Here is a 21154-nt window from a genome sequence, read left to right as displayed (position 1 = left end):
CTATAGATCTGGTATTTGGTGATAAGGGAGTTAAATACTGGATATACGTAGTTTGGAGCCCTGCTTTCCTTCCTAGAATGAATCAAAGTCTTCCCTGGAGAAGTGTGGGAGGAAGAGACGTTAGAAATATTTATTTTTGCCTTCCTATAAGCCACATCTAGACAGACCCATGTTAATACACCTAACTTATATGGACAAAATCAAAACACCTTCCTTATTCCTCCTGACATTTAGGAGATATCAGGGGAAGAGCAGGGCTGTCCACCTGTCATCCCTCTCCCTTTCCACAAGACTAGCCTATCTTCTCTTTTGATCATACATTTCCCTGGCTATATTTTTACATGGATTCTCCTTCAAAGTTCTATATTTTATTGTATTGCAGATGGCTCACACAATTTTGAACTGAAAATTGTATTGTTCCATGGCTAGCAGTCAAAAAACAACACCTGCAGTAGAGTATTTGTGTGGGAAAAAAAATGAGCCTTTTTTCCAGGGAGAATTTGGAATTATTAAAGCATATTTATATTTTCCCAGACAATCCATCCCACATTCCTTTTTCTTGAATTCTGGGCTCAATTGTTCGTTGGTAATGTCTGTCTCAGTCATATTCATGGGCAAGTCTATACTGATGATATATGTTGCATGTTTTAATCTGAACAGTAGACATTTTTCATCCACTTGGTTTTTCTTGTGATTATGGTTAGGCCAAACTCCTTTCAATGGTTACAGATCTCTTCCAAGAGGTTCTGCAGTGTTCTGATTTTGATGCAACCAGCATAATGCTATCTGTAAAGAGGAACATTGGTAGGAACTCACCATCCATCAGGACTCCCTCTTCAACATCCTGTATTGGATTCGGTGCTGTGTCTCTTCTATGACAACATTGGAGCCCACTGGGGAGAAAACCTGTGACTGTTTTATGTCTTGCCTGATGTGTATGATTGGAGGGTTGTTGAACAAAGTTGTTTTTGCTAAGAGATTTTGAATAATTTTGATGTATAGATGGAAGGTGCTTTGTTGGAAGAGAGGCTTTAAGGAGACATTTTGCTCTACTAAAACAAATGCTTTTATTAAAAAAAACATTAAATACAGAGATGTTATATTTATCAAGTTTTTTGGTGTAATCATAAAGATGTGGTCCACTGTGGAATGTCGCTTTTGAAAGCCTGACAGTAGGGCAGCTAGGTGGTGCAGTGGATAGAGCATCAGCCCTGGAGTCAGGAGGACCTGAGTTCAAATCTGGCCTCAGACACATAACACTCACTACCTGTGGGACTCTGGGCAAGTCACTTAACCCCAATTGCCCTCACAAAAAAAAAGAAAAAGAAAAAGGAAGAAAAATGAAAGCCTGACAGTTCTGTACTAATGCCCTCATTGAGAATGTTTCCAATGTGTGCAGTTGATTCTCATGAAAATATTATATGAATAAGAAAATGAGCCTTAGGTTAGTAGTTGCTGATATTTTCCCAGTTGCCTTTTTTGGGGAGGGGGATTTTTTGAGATTTTTTCCCCATACTTTTTGTATGTTCTTCTTCTTCAAACACTTTTTGAATCTTTCAGTGCCCCTTGTCATCATATCATCTCCCACATGAAATTCCTCCATGTACTCTTGGTCCAAATCAGCTGCTTCTTCCATCTTTGTTCACTTTAATGCCATTTCCACCTCCTCTATGGGTCTACCCATCATTAAAGTTCAAATGTAGAGGCTTTACTATCCTTGATAGTGAACCAAGGTTTGTTGCAAAAAAAAAAAAAAAATTGCAGATCTTTTCAATTTTTCTTCTGTTTGTTGTCCTTCCTTTAAATTCATAAATGCCTTCAGGATGACTGCTTAATATACTCAGTTTTTCATTGAGCTTTTTTTAAAAATGATTTTTACTTCTCCACTGCTTGTTTTAATGAAATGATATTGCTCACATATTTTAGACTGGTATTGCCTTTGGCCGCCATCTTTCCATAAGCAAGTAAATCTAGTGTTTACTGCTAGTGTACTTTTCAGTCTCTTGTAGTCTCTCTCTTTTTAATAGAAATTTATTTGCATCAGTTAAAATTCTGTATGAAATTATTATAGACTGTGTCTATGTTGTTTCTTTTGTCTATATCCTATTTTTAATCACTAAAAACTGTTTGAATATGTCAGGAGTGAAATATTTTGAGATATATTGAGATATTTTGCATGCTGTGTTCCATGAATTATGTGATCACTGTATGCTGAGTGTCTGACTTTTGTGAATGTGGGAGGTTAGAGAGGCTAGACATGGGGTTCTAGAGCTGCAGATTTTGTAGCACTTAACATTCTAGTTCATCCCATTGGATTAAATTCTGAGCCTGGTGAGCACTGCTGCTTGAAACTATAGCCTTGATGTCCATGGAGAGTGGTCCAGGCATCTGCAGATTATGCTCCTGGATGATCTGAGCCAGGGATTCTTAATTTAGGGTCCTCCAGTGGTCTGTTGGAAGATTTTAGGGGGTCTGTGACCTTATATGGGAAAATCACCCCCCCCCACCCCCCTACCCCCCCTCCCCCGGCAATAACTTCTAACTGAAATTTAACATTTCCTTCCATTACTCAAGGTTAAGAAGCCTTGATGTGAGATTGCTACTAACTTGGTAGTTTAAGGAGAATGCCACCTGGTGGCCAATCCTGCCATTCCAACTCCCTTTGAGATGGTTGATACCACCAGTGACCTGCTAACTTTCTGTAGGCTGGAGGCTTAAGGAAGAGAGCTGATTTGGGCTGCTTAGCTGTAGGGGGCTACTGTTGCAGGGTGATAAGGATCACAAGGTGTTGCAAGTGGGACACACAGGTGTCTCACATTTATATTGAGGGTGTCAAGACTGATACTAATTTCCTCTGGTAGTATGCTGATTTGATCACTGGTCAAGGATTCCATATTTAGGAGACAGCAGTAGTAAAGTCTAAAAGAGAGTCTAAAAAGAGCCAGTCAACAAGCATTTATTAAGAGCCTACTATGTTGCAGGCACTGTGCTAATCTAGCCCTCTTTGCTCCCCCTCCCATTTTCTGCTACTCTGCTACCATCACCATCAGGCAGTCAGTAAACATTTATTAAACATCTACTATATACCAGGCATTGTGCTAAGTACTGGAGTACAGAGAGACATAAAAGAAAGTCCCCTGCCCACAAGGATCTCACAGTCTAATGGATCACAACAGAAGCAGAAAAGGGACCAGACAGAATTGTGTTACAGTTTTCTTTATTGGGTAGACCAGGCCTTTGATGAGCCTAAACTTTATCCTCGGCAAAAGGAAGGGACTGGATGAAATGGCTTCTAACGTTTGCTAAGGTCTCTCCCAGCTTTGACATTCTCACTTCTAAGATACCTCCCAGCTGTGATATTCCATGTTCTAAGGGCTCTCGCAGCGCTGACATTTTCAGACTCTTCGCCTAACATGGGCCCCAGCTCTTGGTCTCATCCCAAGGACAGAGAGGGAATGGAGGAGGAGGAGTGACCAGGCAGGCTACTGACCCCTTGCCCAGGGCCCAAGGCCAGAGTGTGGACAACAGAGTTTGTAATGTTTGTCCAGCTTTGGAATGGTTGAAGGTCATCTTCTGTCCACAAACTGCCTGTTCCTATCCCCTTCTCTGATCCAGAGATATACAGGGAAGAAAAAAGGCAGATGAGCATGTCACAGTATTGGGAGTGTCCTGAATCCAAGGCTTGGTTGGGTGAGGAAATTGTGGTGTAAGTATATGTGCAAGATTTCCTCTTTCTCTTTGATACTTCTCACCCAAGGGCGTGTGTGTATTTGTGTTTGTGTGTGTGTGTGTGTACATGGATAAATCACTTCTTGATGATGGGCTTCCATTTTCTTCGCAAAATTGGCTAATTGGATGAGAGGGCTTCTAAAGGATTTGAAGACCCCTCCCAGCTCTGACATTCTCTATTCTTGGGTATCTTTGAGCTCTGACATTCCCTGTTCTAAGGCCTCTTCTAGCTCTGATATTCCCAGTTCTGTGACCCTTCCCAGGTCTTTAGAGCCTTAGGGTTCCTATAATTGTATTTCACAAGATCTCAGAGTTGGAAGGCAACTCAGAAACCATAATTCCGAGGCCCTTCTCCATCCTGGATGTCCTCCTAGGGAAACTCTCCAGTTCATCAGTGTTTTTCCTAAACATGGTGCCCACAATTGGCCATGAGATCTCATTGATAATGATGCTGAATTTGGGTCCTTCCTTACTACAAGCTCAGAACATCACAGATTTCTTGGATACCTTATCATATTGTTGACTCATCTTGAGTCAGATTTCTTGGGCACCCCCACCATCCTTCCAGTCATTCAGGTTTGCAAAGTTGGAGTCATCTTTGACTCTTCAAGTAAGTCTCTTACTTATCCCCCATATCCAATCTATGACCAATTCTTGTCCATCATATCTCCACAATATCTCTTGCACCAGTTCTCTTCTTCTCCAGAGCAGCCACCATCCTAGTTCAGGCTGTCCTCACCTACTGGTGGCCTGGACTATTGCAATAACTCCCTCCTCAATCTATGTGCCTTCATTCTGGCTAAGTCTCAAAGCCATCCCCCACAAAGCTGACAAAGTGATTCTCCCAAACCTCAGCTCTGACCATGTCACTCGCCCCTCTCTCCCCATCACCTTTAGGTCCAGAAGTAAATGCCTATTTGACACTCAAAACCCTTCGCAACATGGCTTCAACCTATCTTTCTAACCCTGTCACACATTCATTATTCCCCTTTAAACACTCCTTAGTCTAGTCAAACTGCTTGTCATTCCTCCGTCCCAAGCATGTTCTTGCACAGGGTATAGGTCCCATTTTTGGGAGACCCCTTCAGGGCTCAGCTGAGCTGAAAGGCCACAAGGATCTTTTGTAATTTCTTCAGCTGCTGGTGCTTCCTCCCACTCCAAATGACCTTATGTTCATTTTGTATGTGCGTCTATGGATTTCCAAGCGTGAATGTTGTCTCCCTCTGTAAGCAATCATCCCCAGCACCTACTCAACTGTTCATTCCCATTGAAGTCCAGCCCTCTCAAACCTTTACATCTTTTTCCTGGGAAGAGTGGTCTAACCAAACTTCCTCCATCTCCTACTGGTGCCGTTGACTTTTTGAACCCAAGTCCAATTTGACATTTGCTCTGATTAATTTTCACTGTTTTCCTTTTAGCCCAGGGCTGTAGTCTGTGGGATTTTTTTGGATTCTGGTTGTCAGCATTCCCAAGTCTCCTCTTGGAACCTGCAAGCCAAATCCCAGAGCACCTGATAAGGAATCAAGGAGACCTGGGTTGGAATATGGTTTTAGTCATGTGCCTCTGGGCAACCCTCTCAACCTGTTGGACCCTCAGACTCCTCATCTACAAAACAGGGACAGTAACAGGACCTACCCCAAAAGATTATTGTGACGATCAGATGACAGGTCTCTAAGCAGCTTTGCCAACCTGAAGGTTCATGCTCTGAGTGATTAATATTGTGCCCAGCACGCCCAACCCAGTCACACACACATACACACACACATATACCAGGGGCTATAAAACCTTTATTATATTAGAGTCAGTGAGCAGAGGGTCAGGGGCTGGAGGGAGCAGATAGAAGGAAGGAGGAACATTCAGAAGCCTCTTTCTTCACGTGGGAAGGATACTGGCTTCTGGGAGAGCACAGCCCAGCGGGGGGTGAGCCCACAGGCACAGCCTCCTGCTGTTACTTGGAGAAGGTGGCATCCATTTTATCTTTCATTTTCTGGAAATTCTCCCTGAACCAGTTCCTGTGGAGAAAAGGGGCACTGTGACTTTAGTGGGGTCTAGAGAATAGACCTCTACCTCTTCCAAAATGACCTCCATAGACTCCCAATACTAGCAATCTTACTATATGCCTGTGGGTGAGGAACTTATTCCCCCTCTTTGGGACTTAGTTTCCTCATCTGTAAAATGAGTCTGGGACCACATCAAAGGTTCTTAACCTGGGGTCTGGGAACTTTTTTTTTTTAAACAAAAATATAGTGAGTTACATATAAGTGGTTCCCTTTGTAAACTACGTCCTTTGTTTTATGCATTTAAAAGCATTAATCTGAGAAAGCATCCGAAGGCTTCACCAGACTGCCTGAGGGTTCCATGGCAAAGGTTAAGAACCTCTGGGATAGAGACCTGGAAGGTCCCTCCCAGCTTTGACACCCTCAAGCTCCAGACTCTTCAAGTTCTAACTTAATCTCCTAGTCCAAATATCCACCTGACCCCATCCCCCCCTTCCCCCACTGGTTGCCCCCAGGCTTCCAAACCAAGCTCAGCCAGAAACACCCTCCCCTTCGCTTCGGTGCTTTCTTGTCTTTCAAGGCCCCCTCCTTCCTTTGGGCCTCACTTGAACCCGACGCTGCCTCTCTTCTCTCCCCTCTTAGAAGATGGGGCCCAGGAAGGCAGACCCACTTCTCCACACTGGATACTGGGGGGAGGAGGAGGAAGAGAAGGAGGAGGGAGAGGTGGAAGAAGGGGAGGAGGGGGGAGAGGTGGAGGAGGGAGGGAGAGGAGGAGGGAGAGGAGGAAGGGGGAGGAGGGGGAAGAGAAGGGGGGAGAAGGAGGGGGAGAGGAGGAAGGGGGAGGAGGGGAAGGAGGAGGGGGGAGAGGTGGGGAAGGAGGGGGGAGAGGTGGAGGAGGGAGGGAGAGGTAGAAGAGGGGGAGGAGGAAGAGGAAGGGGGGAGGAAGGGGGAGGAGGGGAAGGAGGAGGGGAAGGAGGAGGGGGGAGGAGGGGAAGGAGGAGGGGGGAGAGGAAGAAGGGGAAGGAGGGGGAGGAGGAAGGGGGAGAAAGGGGAAGGAGGGGGGGAGAAGTGGAGGAGGGAGGGAGAGGTAGAGGGGGAGGAGGAAGAGGAGGAGGGGGGAGAGGAGGAAGGGGGAGGAGGGGGGAGGAGGGAGGGAGAGGTAGAAGAGGGGGAGGAGGAAGAGGAGGAGGGCCACACCTAGTTTTAGTGGAGAATTCACTGTTCTGGATCTTGGTGATGGCCTCCTTGGCCTTGTGAGCCACAGTATCCGCCAGCTCCTTCACCTTATGCTGGAACTGTTCAAAGCCCTCTGCCATGCTCGAGGAGGTAGCCTGAGCTGGGCTGGAGCTGTCTGGGAAGGAAAGGACCCAGAGTGCCCTTGAAGACTTAGAACTGCTTAGAATGCCCAGAGTAAAAGGGGGGCCTTGGAGCCAGGAATGGGGTGGGGATTGTGCTCTCAGAATCTAGGCATGGGGAGGGGGGAATGTAGAACCCAGGAGGTTGAGTCCTAGAAATGGGGTAGGAGGAGGAAGGGTGGTGAATCAGAACTTAGTGGGTGATGGTCAGAACCATGGGATGGGGAGGGAAGCTCAAACCCAGGACGATGTAGAACCTAAATATTGAGGGTAAGAATTGGGGGGAGGATCAGAACCCGGCTGAGGAGAACACCATTAGAACTCGGGGCTTTTGGTCATAGAATGCTGGTGGGCAAGGGATAGAAGGAACACAGAACCCAGGAAGGGTGTGGAGATTGGAACCAAGCCGTCACCCTTCCCGCTGAATACCTGCCAAAAAGTACAGAAGTACAGTCAGCACAGTGAAGGACAGAAACGGCTTCATGATGGCCTGGAAGGGGCTCTGCCCACAGGTGTGTAGTGGGAGACAGGTGAGGAGGAGAGCTCCCCAGTCCTAGGAACCAGGAATTACCCTCACCGTCACTGTCCTGTTGGACCCCTCACATCCCAGCCACCTCCCCAGGGAGCCCCCGAATCCCCCAGGGCTCTTCCTTTGCCCCTGTGATCTCTTTTCCTTCTTTATACCTGCACTGCCCCCAGGAGCCTCTCAGCCTCCCTTCCACTCCCAGCCACCCTGATCTGTCTATGAGGTCTAGAACCCTTCCCTTTGGGTTCCCATCTCTGACATAAATAAGAGTTGGCCCTACATAGAAAGCCTAAGATGTTTTCAGCCCCCCACCCCATATAAGCAGGGTCCCTCTGCCTATAGATCTTTGGTGGTCCCCTTCTCCCCAGCGACTCATCCTTCCTTCTCCTCCTCTCCCTGTCCCCCCTCAGGATCCTTCCCCTCCCACACAGTCTACTTTCTCAGTGACCACCCCCCCTTCTTCTAATCTTCCTTTCCTGGGATAGCTGCCCCCCACGTGGCTTCTCCAGGGGCCCCTGTTTCCCCAGAGACCCTCCTTCCTCCTCCAATTCCTCCGCACCTTGGTCAACACTTACAGAACAGAACTGGGACCTGGCAGGCTGAGTTGGGTGTGGGTGGGAGCGTCCAGGGACCTTTAGTTATAAGAGAGCTGGGGGAGGGGCCGGGAGAGTTTGAAGCCTCACCTTTCTCTCCCCCTCCCTGCCCCTGTTTCACTCCCCTCCTCCCTCCTCCCTCTCAGCCTCCACCTCCCAGTTAGCTCCTGGATTTTCCTCCCTCCCCTGAGGCAGGAGGTGGGACCTATCTAAGTCCATCTGGGAGCCCCAAAGACCCAGCTCCAGGACCCCTCCTTCCCTCCTCTGTCCCACACCGTCGGCTTTCCTAACCCAATACCCAGCCCCCCTCTACCTCTCTGGCCCCTCAGCGCTATAGTGCACTAGGACTTTTCACAGCCCTCCCACATCTCTCCCCACCCCACACCCATAAAAATGCCCAGGTTAGACCTCGAGTGGCCCACGCTGTGCCTGGCACTTGAGAGCACCGTGCTTGGAGTCAGGAAGACCTGAATTCAAATCAGCCTCAGACACTTACTACCTGTGCGACCCTGGGCAAGTCACTTTACCTTGTCTGCCTCAGTTTCCTCATCTGTAAAATGAGCTGGAGAAGAAAATGGCAAGTATTTGACTCCAGTATCTTTGCCAAGAAACCCCCCCAATGGGCTCATGGAGAGTTGGACATGACTCAGTCAACTGAACAACAACTAGATGTCTAGAGAAAAGGACACCTGGGGAGAGGGCCAGCCTTGGAATCCCAGGGGAAAGACTTGAGAAATAAGAGAGGGGACATTAGACTCTTCTAGCTGTGCGCTTCTTCCTTTCCATCTTTTCCCTGGGTCACCCCTCATCTCAACAGAGGTCACAGTCCAAATACCCTCTCCTTTCTCTTTGAGATGCTTCTGGACTCCGAACCTCCCCCACTGAGATTTCATCCTCCCCCTTTCCTCTCTCAGCCACTTCCTCCCTCCTGGCCCCCCACTCTCAGTGTCGTCCCTCCTTTCCTGAACAGTTCACCTTGAAGGGGGAATGGCACTTCACAGGTGACTGGAGTTGCATAACGCACCCCCTGGGAGCGGTCCTCGCGCCCCTCCTGCCCTCCCCTTCCTGAAACTCCTCTCCCCCCAGCTCTAGCGACCAAGGCCCTGGTCCCTCCACCTCCCTCTTCATCTCCACCCCGCCTCCACCCCTGAAAGTCCTCATTCTTTCCCCAAAGTATTCTCTTTTCACCATCACCCTCCCCCCATCTCTTCAGAGGAAAGGGGTGACCTTAAATGGGAAGGGGGGGCTTATAACTCTGGAGGAGATGAGGACTGGGGACTTAGTCCCGTTCTGACACCCCCCCCCCCCCCGCTTCTGCCCTCCCTCTCTCGGGATCCCAGCTCCCGTCCCTCAGGGCCCTTTCTTGCTTCTCCTCGCCCAAAGTTCTCCCGTGGCCACAGGCGTGTGCAGACCACTGCCTCCCTTTCCCTCTTGGGTTCTGGGATGCTCACCCCTCTTCCCCAGCTCACTCGCAAGTTCTAATCCCTCCATCCCGGCCCTTCCTCCTCTACCGCGGCTATTCTTCCCCCATCCCTCTGGCTCCCTGTCCCCCCACCCCGTCCCCGCCCCCGAGCCCCGCTCCCCGAGCTCCGTGGCCCTTTCGGGAGCCAAGGCGGACGGGGTTACTCGCGGGCATCTCCGGCTGCGGGCGCCCCCCGCGCTGACCGCCACTGACCCCTGGCGGCCCACGGAGGGGGCGGCCGCGAGCCGAGGCTCCGGGTTGGCTGAGCCCTCCTCCCCCTCCTCTCCTCCTCCCCTCCTCCCCTCCTCCCCTCCTCCCCTCCTCTGGACCACGGAGGGGAGGGGGTGGAAAGCTCCCAAGAGCTCACCCTGAACGTTGTAGGGCTGCCCCGGGCTTCTGGACAGACTTGGCATCATGCTGTAACGCCCCCCCCCCCCCCCCCCCCCCCCCCCCCCCCCCCCCATCCTTCCCAGCTTTTGGGGGCCCAGTCTGCTCAGAGCCCTTCTTCCGGGCCAAAGGGGTCCAGCAAGGGTCCCACCTAGTCGCTTATCTCCCATTCCCAGGGCTAGCCTCAGTTCCCCTTTCTTGCCCAGATGAGGCCACAAAAATAAAGGCCGAAAGGCTTCTCACCTTTCTCCCCAGTTCCTTCCTCCTCAAATCCTCCCCCCACCCCCCATTTCAGGGCTGTCTACCTCCTCAGCTTCCCGAAAGTCCCTTCCGAGCTCCGACGCCGGGCATTAACATACAGCCAAGGAGTGTGACCATCTTTCCCTGGAGTGGGCTGGGGCGGCGGAGGAGTCCCTGTTTTTGTGTCTAACAAATAGCCCCTCAGCTCTGTCAAACCTTCCGGGCACTTGGCAACCTCAAAGAGATGAGTGGGGCTTTAGGAATCAACGAGATCTGAATTCCAGCCCCAGGCTGACCTTGGCCAAACCTCTGCCCCTCTCGGGGCCTCTTTCTCTGTAAAATGAGGGGGGTGGGACTGCCTGCTCTTCAGAGGAATTGGGACCCTCTGGAACGGGGTGAAGGGACCTAGATTCCAATCCGTGTGTGATATGGGGCCAAATGACTTAAGCCTTAGTTTCCTCATGTGAAAAATGAGGGGGTTGGACTAGATAAGCCTTAAGGTCCTTTTTAGCCCTTCTAAACCCCTGACTTCCTTCCCGGTCTGATGGTCTATAGTTTAAGATACTCCAGGATTCCCACACAAGTTTTCTTGGGCTCCCTAAAATGCCAGGGTTGAGAGTCTCCAGGGAAAGGGAAACCCCAAACTCTCATGCTTTCACCCCACCAGTGCCTGCTGCCCAGGGGAAGGGGTGTAGGATTTGGAAGGCGAGGGCTGGAGGCTAGGAGGAGGTGGGGGGCTTGTGTCCCTGGAATTTCCAAAGAGGTTGGGGCCGGGAGAAAAAGTTGGGTAAGCCACACGGAGAGAGGCCTTTCCCCTAGCTTCCCCTCTCACCTTGCTCTTCTCCCAGGATTCCCACATCTTTGTCTCTGGCGACCTCTCCCTTGCTTTCAAATCTGGGGCTCCAGGGACCCCAGGGAGACTTCTGCCTTGCTCTACCCCCCACCCCCACTTAGCTCAAGCAGGAGCCCTCAGACTAGACTTGCTGGGGAAATGAGAGACCCAGAGGGGTGAGAAAGTTGTAGTCGAGACCCAGAGAAGGGGGGCCTAGGAGAGGGCAGCAGACAGGGGAGGGGGAAGGGAGATCTGGAAGGAAGAAGAGAGAGAAGCAGAGAGGAGAGGGGGTGGGGGCTGTGTGTCTGTGGGGCTGGTGTGACAGCCAAAGGAGACAAGAGACCCAGAGAGAGAAGTGAGAGACCTAAGCAGAGAAAACAGGGTAGAGGAATGGGATTATCTTGAGTCACTTCATTGAAAACTAGCCAGGGCAGAGATCCAGCCCGTCCTCACCTCCCCTGTCACCCCTTCCGGAGGGAGCGATAAAGCCAGACTCACACGGAATCAGTTGCTGGTGCACAAGCAAGCTTTCACTTTATTGTTGGCCTGAGCTTAGACTACATGTAGGCCCCCACCCACCCATCTCCCGAGGGTAGCAGAGGGACTGAGGACCAGAGCCGTGGGGTGCACCGGCCTGCCCTGCAGAGGTGAGGGGGTCGGAAGGTGCCTTGGTGTGAGTGAGGGGGGGATTGGAGCATCCTCCCCTGCTGGAGGTTGGGGGGCGGGGCAGGGGAGGGTCCGCTGGTGGATGATGACAGGAGGACTCCCAGGCGGGAGACAGGGAGAACTACGGGGAACCCATGGAGAGCTCCAGGGAGCTTTCAGTTGTCACTGAAGGGAGTATCGGGTGTCTCTCCCAGCTTCCCATTGGGACTGACGCCTTCCTGAATCTTGTCCACCAGTGACGTCCACTGGCGCTGCAGGTCAGTGGTCAGGGGCTGGAACCAGGCCTTCAGGCGGTCGTGAAAGCCCTGCAGTTGAGCCTGCAGCTGGGCTGACTGCTCGTCCACTTTGGTCTTGACCTCCTCCATTCGGCTGCGCACCTGCTCCAGGTGGCTCTGCAGACGCTCCCCTGCCAGGGTGCCCAGGTTGGCCATCCTCTTCTTGTTCTGCTCTTGGACTCGTTCCAGCAGGGGGGCCAAATGCTTCAGCGGGCCGAGCCCTCTCTCCACACCCTCTGTGGCACCAGCCTGGTACGTGGCCATGCGGGTCTGGAGCTCTTCGTAGTCACGCCCAATGCGCTTCTTCATCTTCCTCAGGTAGGCTGATATCCGGTTTCTGACCTCATCTACGTTATGGCTGACCACCGCGTGGAACTCTCGGTGGTACTGGGCAAGGCGGGACCCCACATCCTCCATGTCAGCCCCGAGGCGGGCCTGGGCTGCTGTGAGCTCCTTGGCCAGCTGTTTCCGGGTCTCCTCAGTCATGGGGGTCAGCTCCTGGTCCAACTCAGCCTTGTAAGCATTCAGCTCTGTCAGAGTGTCTGTCATGAGACCCCTGTAGGGAGCAGATGTAAAGCTGGAGTGGAGCCCGGAGGTGATCCTATCTCCAGATGAAGGAAGTGAGGCCCCTCAGAGAGGTGAGGGCCCTCACCCACAGTCACATAGCTAAGGGGCAGAGGCAGGAATCCAGCCCAGGGCTCCGATTCCAAATCCAGCTCTCATCCACTGCATTAAACTGGGAAGGAGGCAGACGTACGAGGTGATGGTGGGCACCCAGAAAGGTGGGGATAGAGAGGAGATAGAAACAGGGAACCAAGGGCAGAAACAGAAGGAGAATGGGACAGGGAGACAGATGAACCACTGTTAGAGGCAAAGATACAGCTGGTGGGCAGGAGCCAGTGAAGCCCACTTGAGTCTTGGACAAGTGGAGATGAGGGACTGGACAGAGAATGCACATCCCTGGGCTCCCCATGGGAGGGCTAAATGGAATTCTGGAGTAGGGGTGAAGACCCAGCGGCCTCTATCCCTGGGGGATGCTGACAGAAGAATCTAGACACTCAGATAAGGTTTCCTTTTGTTTGGGGGAGGGGCATGGCACCTGGTTCTGAGGGGGAGGAAGAACGGCTGGGGATGGACCGCTAGGTCTGAGACTAACACGGCAGGGTTGGGGGAGACCTGAGTGGCACGGTGGGGTCATGGTGGGGATGGTCCTCACCTCAGGTCCTTGACTATTTGGAGACTCTGCACCTCACTCTGCAGGTCCTCGACCCGAGTTTGCAGCTGGTCCAGGTAGCCCCGGAAGCGGCCCATGGCTATCTCCCAGGCCTGAGCTGGCTCCAAGTTGCAGGGCTTCGGTTCTGTAAATCGCTCCTCCGAAGAAGTCTTGGCATCTTCCCCCTGGCAGCCTGAGGGGCAGAGGCAGATAGATGGACATGAGTGTCCAAGGAACCAGCTCACTGGGGCTGAGTGGGAGAGGAGGGTGGGGAGGGCTTGGCACATCCGGGGGAGAAGGGACAGGCAGATCCTGGAAACGGGAGAGGACAGACAGTGGGAATGAGAACAGAGTGAAAGATTAAGGGGGATAGATTAGAGGGGCCGCCGGGGCAGATATTGAGGGGGAGAAAGAAGACTGATGCCAGACAGAGGAGAGCAGGAACGCAGAGGTCCAGGGAGAGGGCATACCAGTCAAGAGGGCCGCCAACGCCCACAAGACCCACAGGAGCTTCATCTTCACAGCACAGCTGGTGACTGGTCTTACTGGGGCAGAGAGAAAAGTCTGGCTGAAGTCAGTGATCACCTCTCTTTTCTATCCTCCCCTACTAATCCCATCAGTCAACTCGCACCAACAGATAAGGGGAAGCAGCTGCCCCCTAAATTCTGTACTCCTAACCCCGCTCTGATTATCTGTTAGGGAGCCAAGGTTCCATACCTGGGGCATTCTAAATCTTAATCTCTCCCCATTGTTGTGCTTTTCCTCAAATCTGGATTCCAAAATTCAAGCCCTCCTACTTCCTGAATTCCATTTCTTCCATTCCAAATCCTAATCTCCATTGTCTCCAGAAGACCCAAGGGATGCCGCTAGATAAACATGACCCCACCTCCTAATCAGAGAGGCAAAGGAAATTGCCCAATGTCACCCAACCTTGAAAAGAATCCTAGACCTGGAAAGAGCAGAGAACCACCTAGCTCATCTAAACCCCTTGTTTGCTGCCCAGTGCCTTGCCAAAGATGTCCCCTGCAGGAGTAGGCACCCTCGGAGGCAGGCTTTGAACCCTGAGGCTCTGACTCTGGCCCGCTGGTCCGCTGTTAGATGTGGGAAGGCTGCTGATTTCCCTTCCCTAGATCCTGGGAGTTCTGAAATGCTGCCACCCGTCACACCCATTTTTCACTCCCAGGACCCACGCATTCCTGTCACCCAGACTTGAGACATCTGTCCTTTGTTCCCCAATCCTGTAGGCTCTCCTATGTCTCTGCGTCTCTTGTTCAGCCAGAGTCCCGTCCAGAAGTCTGTCTCCCCCAGAAGGAATATTACAGGGGCTGCTGCACTTAAGATCTGGGACTGGCTAGGTTAAGGAAGCTGTCATCATTCTACAGATGACTTAAGTGACTCGCCCCAAGTCAAATTGGTATTAAGCAGCAGAGGTGAGATTTGAACCCAGGACCTCACTCCAAATTCATCTTTTCCCACTATACTCTGTACATGGACATACGATGTCAGCGCTGGAACAGTCTTTATCCATAGCCCACAGATGGCAACACTGAGGCTGCCGGAAGGTGAGGAGCCAATTAGCGGCTGGTTTGAGGTTAGTCCAAGGCTCCCCAAGCCTGTATTTCTGTCCAGCCATCCTCATAGCCTCTGTCCCCTGGGGTTTCTTTACCTTGGCCCCAGCTGCTCAGTTGGGCCTTCCTCTGTTGGTCAGAGAGATCCTTCCCTGGGTTGAGTAGGACCCGGGCTCGGGGCCCTCTTCCAGTTATAGGGCTTTACCCCCTCCCCCTCCTCCAGGGCCAGGGCGGACCTGTCACGAGGACAGCACGGCCCTCCTCCATGCCACCCCTCCAAGCTTTGGGGGCGGTACATGAGCGCCGCTGGCCCCCTTCAGCTTCCAGCCCTTCCTGGGGATGGGAAGCTGACCTCTCACCGCCTAACCTGACCCGATCCCTCCCCTGCCAGTTCCAAGGACTGGACAGAGAATGCCCATCCCTGGGCTCCCCATGGGAGGGCTAAATGGAATTCTGTAGTAGGCGTGAAGACCCAGCGGCCTCTATCCCTGGGGGATGCTGACAGAGGAATCTAGACACTCAGATAAGGATTCCTTTTGTTTGGGGGAGGGGCATGGCACCTGGTTCTGAGGGGGAGGAAGAATGGCCTTCTGGAGCCCAGTGGGGTACACAAACTGACGACCCGGACAAGATCCTCAGGGCCAGCTGTGGTGTTTGTTCTCGGCCCAGAAAAAGGGGCTGCAGGAAGGGTGGGGCCCAGGTCTTTGAAAGGCTGTTTTGTGTGGGGGCAGATCCCTGCCTGTGAGGGGTCACTGACACACCCGGGGAACACTGGCTTCAGGCCCAGAGGTCCAACTCTGTTTTCGGAGAAGGGGTGGGGTCAGGGCGACGACACAGATGCCTGTTTCTGTGGGGGGTGCCATTCCATGAATCCTAGAACAGAACTTGGGAGCCCCAGACTAGCAGTCAGGGGAACCGACGCCCTCAATGTAAAGGGATGGAACCAAGGGTCCCAAAGCCTGAGCATTTCAAGATCAAGGGGGGCCCGGTCGCACTGTTGGACATTTAGCTTTTTTGGGGGTGGCCATCCTTTTCTGCCCTGGGGCTAAGGTCACCTACTAAATGACCTTTCCCCTAGCCCACAGGATGCTGCCTCATTCCTCCCCACCACCAGACACAGCCTCAGACAGAGGAACAGGAAACTGCTGTCTGCTCCCACTTCCTGAGGCTCACAAGGGGCTGGAGGGCTATGACCTAGAATGACCCGAGGTCAGGCCCTGGAGAGGAGAGCCCACGTGTGTGTGTACACAAGACCCCGGTGGTCCGAGGACTTGCTGGCAGGGGAGCTGGTCTACTCTGGCTCTTTGAGGGTCTCGAACCAACCCTCCACCCAGACATTCAGGCTCCCGTCTCTTCTCAAACAACCAAGGCCCACAATCCTGCCTCCCTGTACCGACACCAGCTTTTTGAGGGCCACCCTCCAAGAACCCAGCTATCCCCCTTGGCCAGGAAAAAGTCCATCCCTCTGCATCATGGCATCACGGTGCAAGAGGTCACAGACTGAAGTGAGGACCTTCTCCCACTGGTCGAATTGGGGTGGGAGGCAGGGAGACCAAACATGAAGAATGCCCAGGGCAGAACAGAGGTGAGGGGAGGCAGGCATTTAAAGCCGGAAGGGATCTCGATGGCCGTTACAGGCAGAAGTGGAAGGGCCGGGATTTGAACACGGGTCCTCAGGCTCCATCTAGAGCCAGCAGCTTTATTTCTCCCGGCCATGCGGAGACCAGGGGAAGAGCTGACGGGGCACACAGAAAGCCTTGGGTACAAGGGAGGGGGTGGGTAGACAGCAAGGCCATCTATGACGTTGTCTGAAGAAGGGAAGAGACAAGACAGCCAGGAGAGCAGAGACCCCCGTGTGTACAGAGAGCACCTCCTCCCCGTTACTCACTGTTTTAGCCATGTATTTTTGTGGGTTTTTTTCTGTAAAATGTTCTGTTTTTTCCATAACTTATAAACATGATTTACACCGAGGGGGGCGGCAGACAGGTCGGTGGGGAGAAGGGAGGGAGAGGCAAGGGGAATGGACGGAACCAGGGGATGAGGATGATGGGCCCCCTCCTTGGCCACCAGGGAGGCAGGGCAGGAATGCCCAGCCCACGCTGCCCTCTCAGCAGCCCAGCTCCACCATGGGGAAGGAGAGAGGCCCCACCCTGAGGACCCTCCCCCATAGTCCTTCCCACCTAGGTCTCCTAGAGCCTAGAGCCCCTTCCAGGAATGGGGAAAGGGGGCAGGGGGATCGGTCTTCTAGTATTCTGAAGTCGCTCTCCGAAAACCCGAGTCTCCCTGGCCAGGCCCAAGGTCTCCCCGGATTCTGGGGTCTCCCCCTCTCCTAGCCTCTGGGAGCCTCAGGTACCCTTCCTCCTGCCCTGCCCGGGGGCGGAGGGACGGGCGGGATGGGCGGTGTGGTGGGCTCAGCCGATAGTGAGGCCAAAGCCACACTGGAACTTGTTCTTTCGATGATTGAGGAAGGCACCCAGGGCCAGTGTCAGGGGCAGGGGGGGCAGCTTCTTCTCCAGGGTTGCCCCCACGATCCAGTTACTGTCCATGGAGCCTGGGGGAAGATGAAGGGGAGAGACTGGGCACGTGAGGGGACAGAGCAGGCAGGAGGTGCCAGAGGGCCCCTGGAGAAGCCTCACCACCCCTATTTTTTATGCAGAGACTCCAGGTGAGGAACTCCGGCTCTAGGAGAGTCAGGGGTGGGGAGGGTCCTGAGGGGGCTGCAGAAGCAGCTACCTTTGAAGAGGAGGTTGGCCTTGGGGAGGTCCAGCTGGTAGCCAAAGGAGACGCTGGTGTCCTGCATTCGGGTACTGGCTTCAAACTCCACCCCGACCTGAAGCTGGAGAAAGCCACGAGGGTCAGTCTGGGAGCCCCTACTCCGCCCCTACCCCGGCCCTACCACGCCCTTACCTGGTCACTGGCTTTGTGGTAGTATGTAGCATGGGCCCCCGCCTGGCCCACGGTCAAGGTCGCCAGCCAGTTAGGTGCTGGGGGAGGAGACAAGAATCATCAAGTACTTCAAGGCTCTGCGGCTGCCCTGCCCTCGAACACAAAGCCCTGCCTCATACCTGTGTACTTCCCTGCCAGAGACATGACGGTGCCTTCCTCTCCCGGCCTTCGGTGATAAACCAGCTCCCCGCCCAAGGCCAGGCATGGAGTGATGCTCTGAAGGTAGTGAGCCACTAGGATCCCTGGGGACAGGTAGGGCGATGAGTCACCTCATGGCGCCGTCCTCCCTCCCTCCCTCCCTTCCTGAAACAGGACCCAGAGATAGCAGCGTCTCTCTTCGGGTCCTCGCCCTTCCCACAACGACACAGACAGACCTGGGAGAGAGACACTGCCTGTCCCCACCTCCCTCAGGGAGCTTCACTGTGAGAAACAAAGCAGAGATGCAGAGACAGGGGGAGACCCTCTCAGAGAGACCCAGCACCAGGGAGGATGGAGCCGGAAGAACACAAGCCAAAAGAAGGGCACGGCAGCCCCGTCCTCCTGAGACGGGGCAGAAACAGACACTGGAGAAGGAAGGGGCCACGAGACAGAGACGCCCCGGGGTCCCCACCTGAGCCCACCAGCACGTCGGGGTTCCCCAGGGTCACAGCGGCTGTGAAGTCAGAGCCCCGGTACTCTCCGTCCACCTGCCAGTTCACGAACTTTGACTGCTGGGTCTGGGGAGGGGAGGGAGACAGGAGGCCTCATTGCTCGGCTCGGGAGCCACGCCACGCCTGCGAGGTGGCCTCCCCCACACTCACCTGCACCGCCATCTTGGATCGCAGGCCCGGCCCCACCTGGTGGATCACCTGGGCGTTGAGGCTCCCGCAGTTGTCCATGTCTCCCACCAGCACCGGGAAGGCCTGTGGGCAGGAGAGGTGTGAGGGGGCGGGGGACCAGAGCCAGGAATCAGGCGGGCTCAGAGGCCGGGGATTGCGTGGCCTGCTCACCTCTGTGGGACTCAGCTGCTTGGTCCCTACGTAGGTGACCCCAAAGTGGTAGTTGGAGTCTCCAATTGTGCTGAGGGCCACGGTGTGATTGACCTGGGGTGGGGGAAGACAGGGCCTGAGCTGCTTGTTGGGCCGGCCCCCTCCTCCCCTCCCCGTTGGGGGGGCACCGGCCCCCCAGCCCCCGGGGCCTCACCTGGAAGTGGTTACTGAGGCCCTTGTTCACCGTGAGCTTAACGCCCTCCATCTGCACCGGGAACAGTTCTGCATGGAGAAGGCATGAGTGTCACCTCCCCCTACAGGCGGGGAAACCGAGGCTCTCCAGCCCCAGCGGGGTCAGTGCTGGGGATGGGCACATCCCAACCCTGTCAGGTTCAAGTTCGTGGCTCAGCCCCCTCCCCCCAACATGAGCTGCCTGCTCCCCGCTTTGAAGCTCTCTCCAAGTCTCCCCGTGTGGGGCAAATCCAGCCTGACACCCTCCCTATCAGGGGGACTCTGGGCAAGTCTCCGTCTGCCTCAGTTTCCTCATCTGCCAAGTAGGGATCCCACCAGCCCCTCCCCCTCTCCCAGGAGGAGCGCTCTCACAACAGTTTCCAAGATGGGAGGAGCCCATTATACAGATGAGGAAACTGAGGCCCACACAGTGTGTGACTTCTCCAAGGTCACGGAGACTGATGCGGCTGGGCCAGGATTCGAACCCTGGTCCGGACTACAAGGGGAGGGGCTGTGAAGGGGGACGAAGCCCCGATGTGTGACCCCAGGGTGGGCAATGAGGAGCCCCCTGCCTGGCCCTACGGCTCTGGGTCAGCCTGGGCCCCGGGGCTCCAGGTCAGCCTCCAAGGTCCAGTCCCAGTGCTTAGGGGAGGCTGCCCTGAGGAGGCCGCTAGGGGGCGCCCCAAGGCAAAGTGCACCGGGCCTGAAGTCCGCAGGAGCCGAGTTCGAATCCAGCCTCCCATGCTTCCCAGCTATTTGGGGGGCCTCTGGAAGTGGCCCGCCCCGCTGCCTGCCTCAGTTTCCCCAAGTGGCCGTCCCCTGGGGCCCTGAGTTAGCTCCCGTGTGCACCGAGCCGGGCACACAGCGGGCGCTTTCCCGGGCCCCGCTTCTCCCCCGCCCCCTCCCGCCCGGCTCCCCAGGCCCCCATCCCCGGAGAGACGCCCCCTAGCGGCCGCGCTCACCCTTGCACTTGCGGTGGCACTCCTCGAACGTGCCCGGGTTAGGCAGGCAGCAGCAGGCCTCATCCTCCGGCGCCGCGGGCCCGCTCGCGGGGCCGCCCGGGACTCCTCCGCGGGCGCCAGGCCCCGCGCTCAGGCCGCCCATGGGGGGCAGCGTGAAGCCCGGCGGCGGCGGCGGGAGCGGCGGCGGCGCGGCCACGAGGCCCGGCCCGGACGGGGGGGGCGGCCCCGCGGGCGGCAAGCTAGCGGCCAACACGTTGCCCATGATCACCTGCAGGAAACCGGGGCGAGAGGTCAGGGGTCACCGCGGCCGCCCACGTGACCACCCCTCCCCCCGCGCCTCGGCCCCGCCGCAGGCCACGTGACCCAAACCCGGGGCGCTGCTCACTCCCGGCGACTCCGGCTCCTCCCGGCTTCCGCTCCGCACCCGAACCCCCGTGCGGGAGGCGGTGCCCAAGGCGCAGGCGCAGCCCCGGACTCCTCAGGAAACGGGGCCCATCATTGGCCCGAGGGATCGCTTTCTCATTGGTTGGACTCTTCCGCCCCACCCCCCCATTCCGTATTATTGGTAGGCAGCTGACAGATCCCGCCCTACTACTACTCCCATTGGTTCGATCAAGGAACGCCTCCTCTGATTGGTCCAAGGTTTCTCCGTCCCTAGTGCCCGGTATGGCATTTAGTCCCACCAGCGCTATCTTCTTGCGTTTTCATTGGTCATTACCCGTGAAGAGCCCACCTTCGCGCAGCACCCATTGACCTTCCCAGGGAGCGTCCCTTTTCATTGGTTTATGATTCCACCTCTTTTTTGCCCTCCCAAACATCATGAGGTTAGATAGTCGCTGCCTTCATTCCCGACCTCCTTATAGGCCTGTGGTTTCACAAGTCCCACCCTATCTTCTTTCCCATTGGCAGGCCCTCAGAGCGTCTCTCTACATTGGCTATGACTCTCCCTGCCTCCTCCCCCGCGCCGGACGCTTGCTCCCCCTCCCTTCTCCCTTTCGCAGCTATCGGATTGGTCCAAGGGTGAGATAAGGTCTCCGGTGATTGGCGAGCGCTGGCCTAGGTAGGCTGTGCTGCGCCGGTAGGCGCCAAGGTCAGAGAGGGATTCCCAGAAGGCACCGCAGGTCCCGACTCGCCGAGGATCCTTACTCCCTCCCCCCTTCCCTATGACCCAGAATGCTCCAGTGGGGCCTCTGTGACCCTGACC

At 54.7% G+C, this 21154-nt stretch overlaps 3 protein-coding genes across 5 annotated transcripts; all 3 read right to left on the bottom strand.

Moving 5' to 3' along the window:
- Nucleotides 1–5496: 5496 nt before the first annotated feature.
- LOC114042001 (apolipoprotein C-I-like) lies at nt 5497–8262 on the bottom strand. 2 transcript variants are annotated; one of them, XM_027860694.1, is made up of 4 exons: nt 8183–8262; nt 7511–7634; nt 6924–7077; nt 5497–5741 (listed from the first exon to the last, which is right to left on the bottom strand). In XM_027860694.1, exons 2-4 carry the CDS (start codon nt 7563–7565, stop codon nt 5678–5680), a joined length of 273 nt encoding a protein of 90 aa, XP_027716495.1. In that variant the 5' UTR covers nt 7566–7634; nt 8183–8262; the 3' UTR covers nt 5497–5677. The 2 variants fall into 2 exon arrangements, with proteins under 2 accessions (XP_027716495.1, XP_027716496.1); XM_027860695.1 differs by having other exon boundaries at nt 8167–8256.
- A 3363-nt stretch (nt 8263–11625) lies between these two features.
- On the bottom strand, nt 11626–15047 carry APOE (apolipoprotein E). Of its 2 annotated transcripts, none has more exons than XM_027860699.1 (4): nt 14942–15047; nt 13746–13820; nt 13279–13468; nt 11626–12618 (listed from the first exon to the last, which is right to left on the bottom strand). In XM_027860699.1, exons 2-4 carry the CDS (start codon nt 13789–13791, stop codon nt 11943–11945), a joined length of 912 nt encoding a protein of 303 aa, XP_027716500.1. In that variant the 5' UTR covers nt 13792–13820; nt 14942–15047; the 3' UTR covers nt 11626–11942. The 2 variants fall into 2 exon arrangements, with proteins under 2 accessions (XP_027716500.1, XP_027716501.1); XM_027860700.1 differs by having other exon boundaries at nt 13746–13816; nt 14942–15044.
- Nucleotides 15048–16727: 1680 nt separating this feature from the next.
- TOMM40 (translocase of outer mitochondrial membrane 40) lies at nt 16728–20227 on the bottom strand. The gene is made up of 9 exons (XM_027860698.1): nt 19951–20227; nt 18972–19039; nt 18779–18871; nt 18590–18691; nt 18400–18505; nt 17909–18031; nt 17751–17827; nt 17577–17679; nt 16728–17394 (listed from the first exon to the last, which is right to left on the bottom strand). Exons 1-9 carry the CDS (start codon nt 20210–20212, stop codon nt 17255–17257), a joined length of 1074 nt encoding a protein of 357 aa, XP_027716499.1. The 5' UTR covers nt 20213–20227; the 3' UTR covers nt 16728–17254.
- Between the last annotated feature and the right edge of the window lie 927 nt (nt 20228–21154).

This window comes from Vombatus ursinus, unplaced genomic scaffold (genome assembly GCF_900497805.2).
Source record: "Vombatus ursinus unplaced genomic scaffold, bare-nosed wombat genome assembly UNPS02014239.1, whole genome shotgun sequence".
In the NCBI taxonomy this organism is placed as follows: Eukaryota; Metazoa; Chordata; class Mammalia; order Diprotodontia; family Vombatidae; genus Vombatus; species Vombatus ursinus.
This window is presented reverse-complemented; position numbering and strand designations above follow the sequence as displayed.

Coding starts and splice junctions, on each gene's coding strand:
- TOMM40 (XM_027860698.1), bottom strand. CDS start 20,212: ATGGGCAACGTGTTGGCCGCTAGCTTGCCGCCCGCGGGGCCGCCCCCC. Junction 18,692..18,778: donor AGCAGCTGAGTCCCACAGAG/GTGAGCAGGCCA, acceptor TCCTGCCCACAG/GCCTTCCCGGTGCTGGTGGG. Junction 18,506..18,589: donor GATCCAAGATGGCGGTGCAG/GTGAGTGTGGGG, acceptor TCCCCTCCCCAG/ACCCAGCAGTCAAAGTTCGT.
- LOC114042001 (XM_027860694.1), bottom strand. CDS start 7,565: ATGAAGCCGTTTCTGTCCTTCACTGTGCTGACTGTACTTCTGTACTTT. Junction 7,078..7,510: donor ACTTCTGTACTTTTTGGCAG/GTATTCAGCGGG, acceptor TTTCCTTCCCAG/ACAGCTCCAGCCCAGCTCAG. Junction 5,742..6,923: donor GAATTCTCCACTAAAACTAG/GTGTGGCCCTCC, acceptor TTTTCTCCACAG/GAACTGGTTCAGGGAGAATT.
- APOE (XM_027860699.1), bottom strand. CDS start 13,791: ATGAAGCTCCTGTGGGTCTTGTGGGCGTTGGCGGCCCTCTTGACTG. Junction 13,469..13,745: donor GTTGGCGGCCCTCTTGACTG/GTATGCCCTCTC, acceptor TCTGCCCCTCAG/GCTGCCAGGGGGAAGATGCC. Junction 12,619..13,278: donor CAAATAGTCAAGGACCTGAG/GTGAGGACCATC, acceptor TGCTCCCTACAG/GGGTCTCATGACAGACACTC.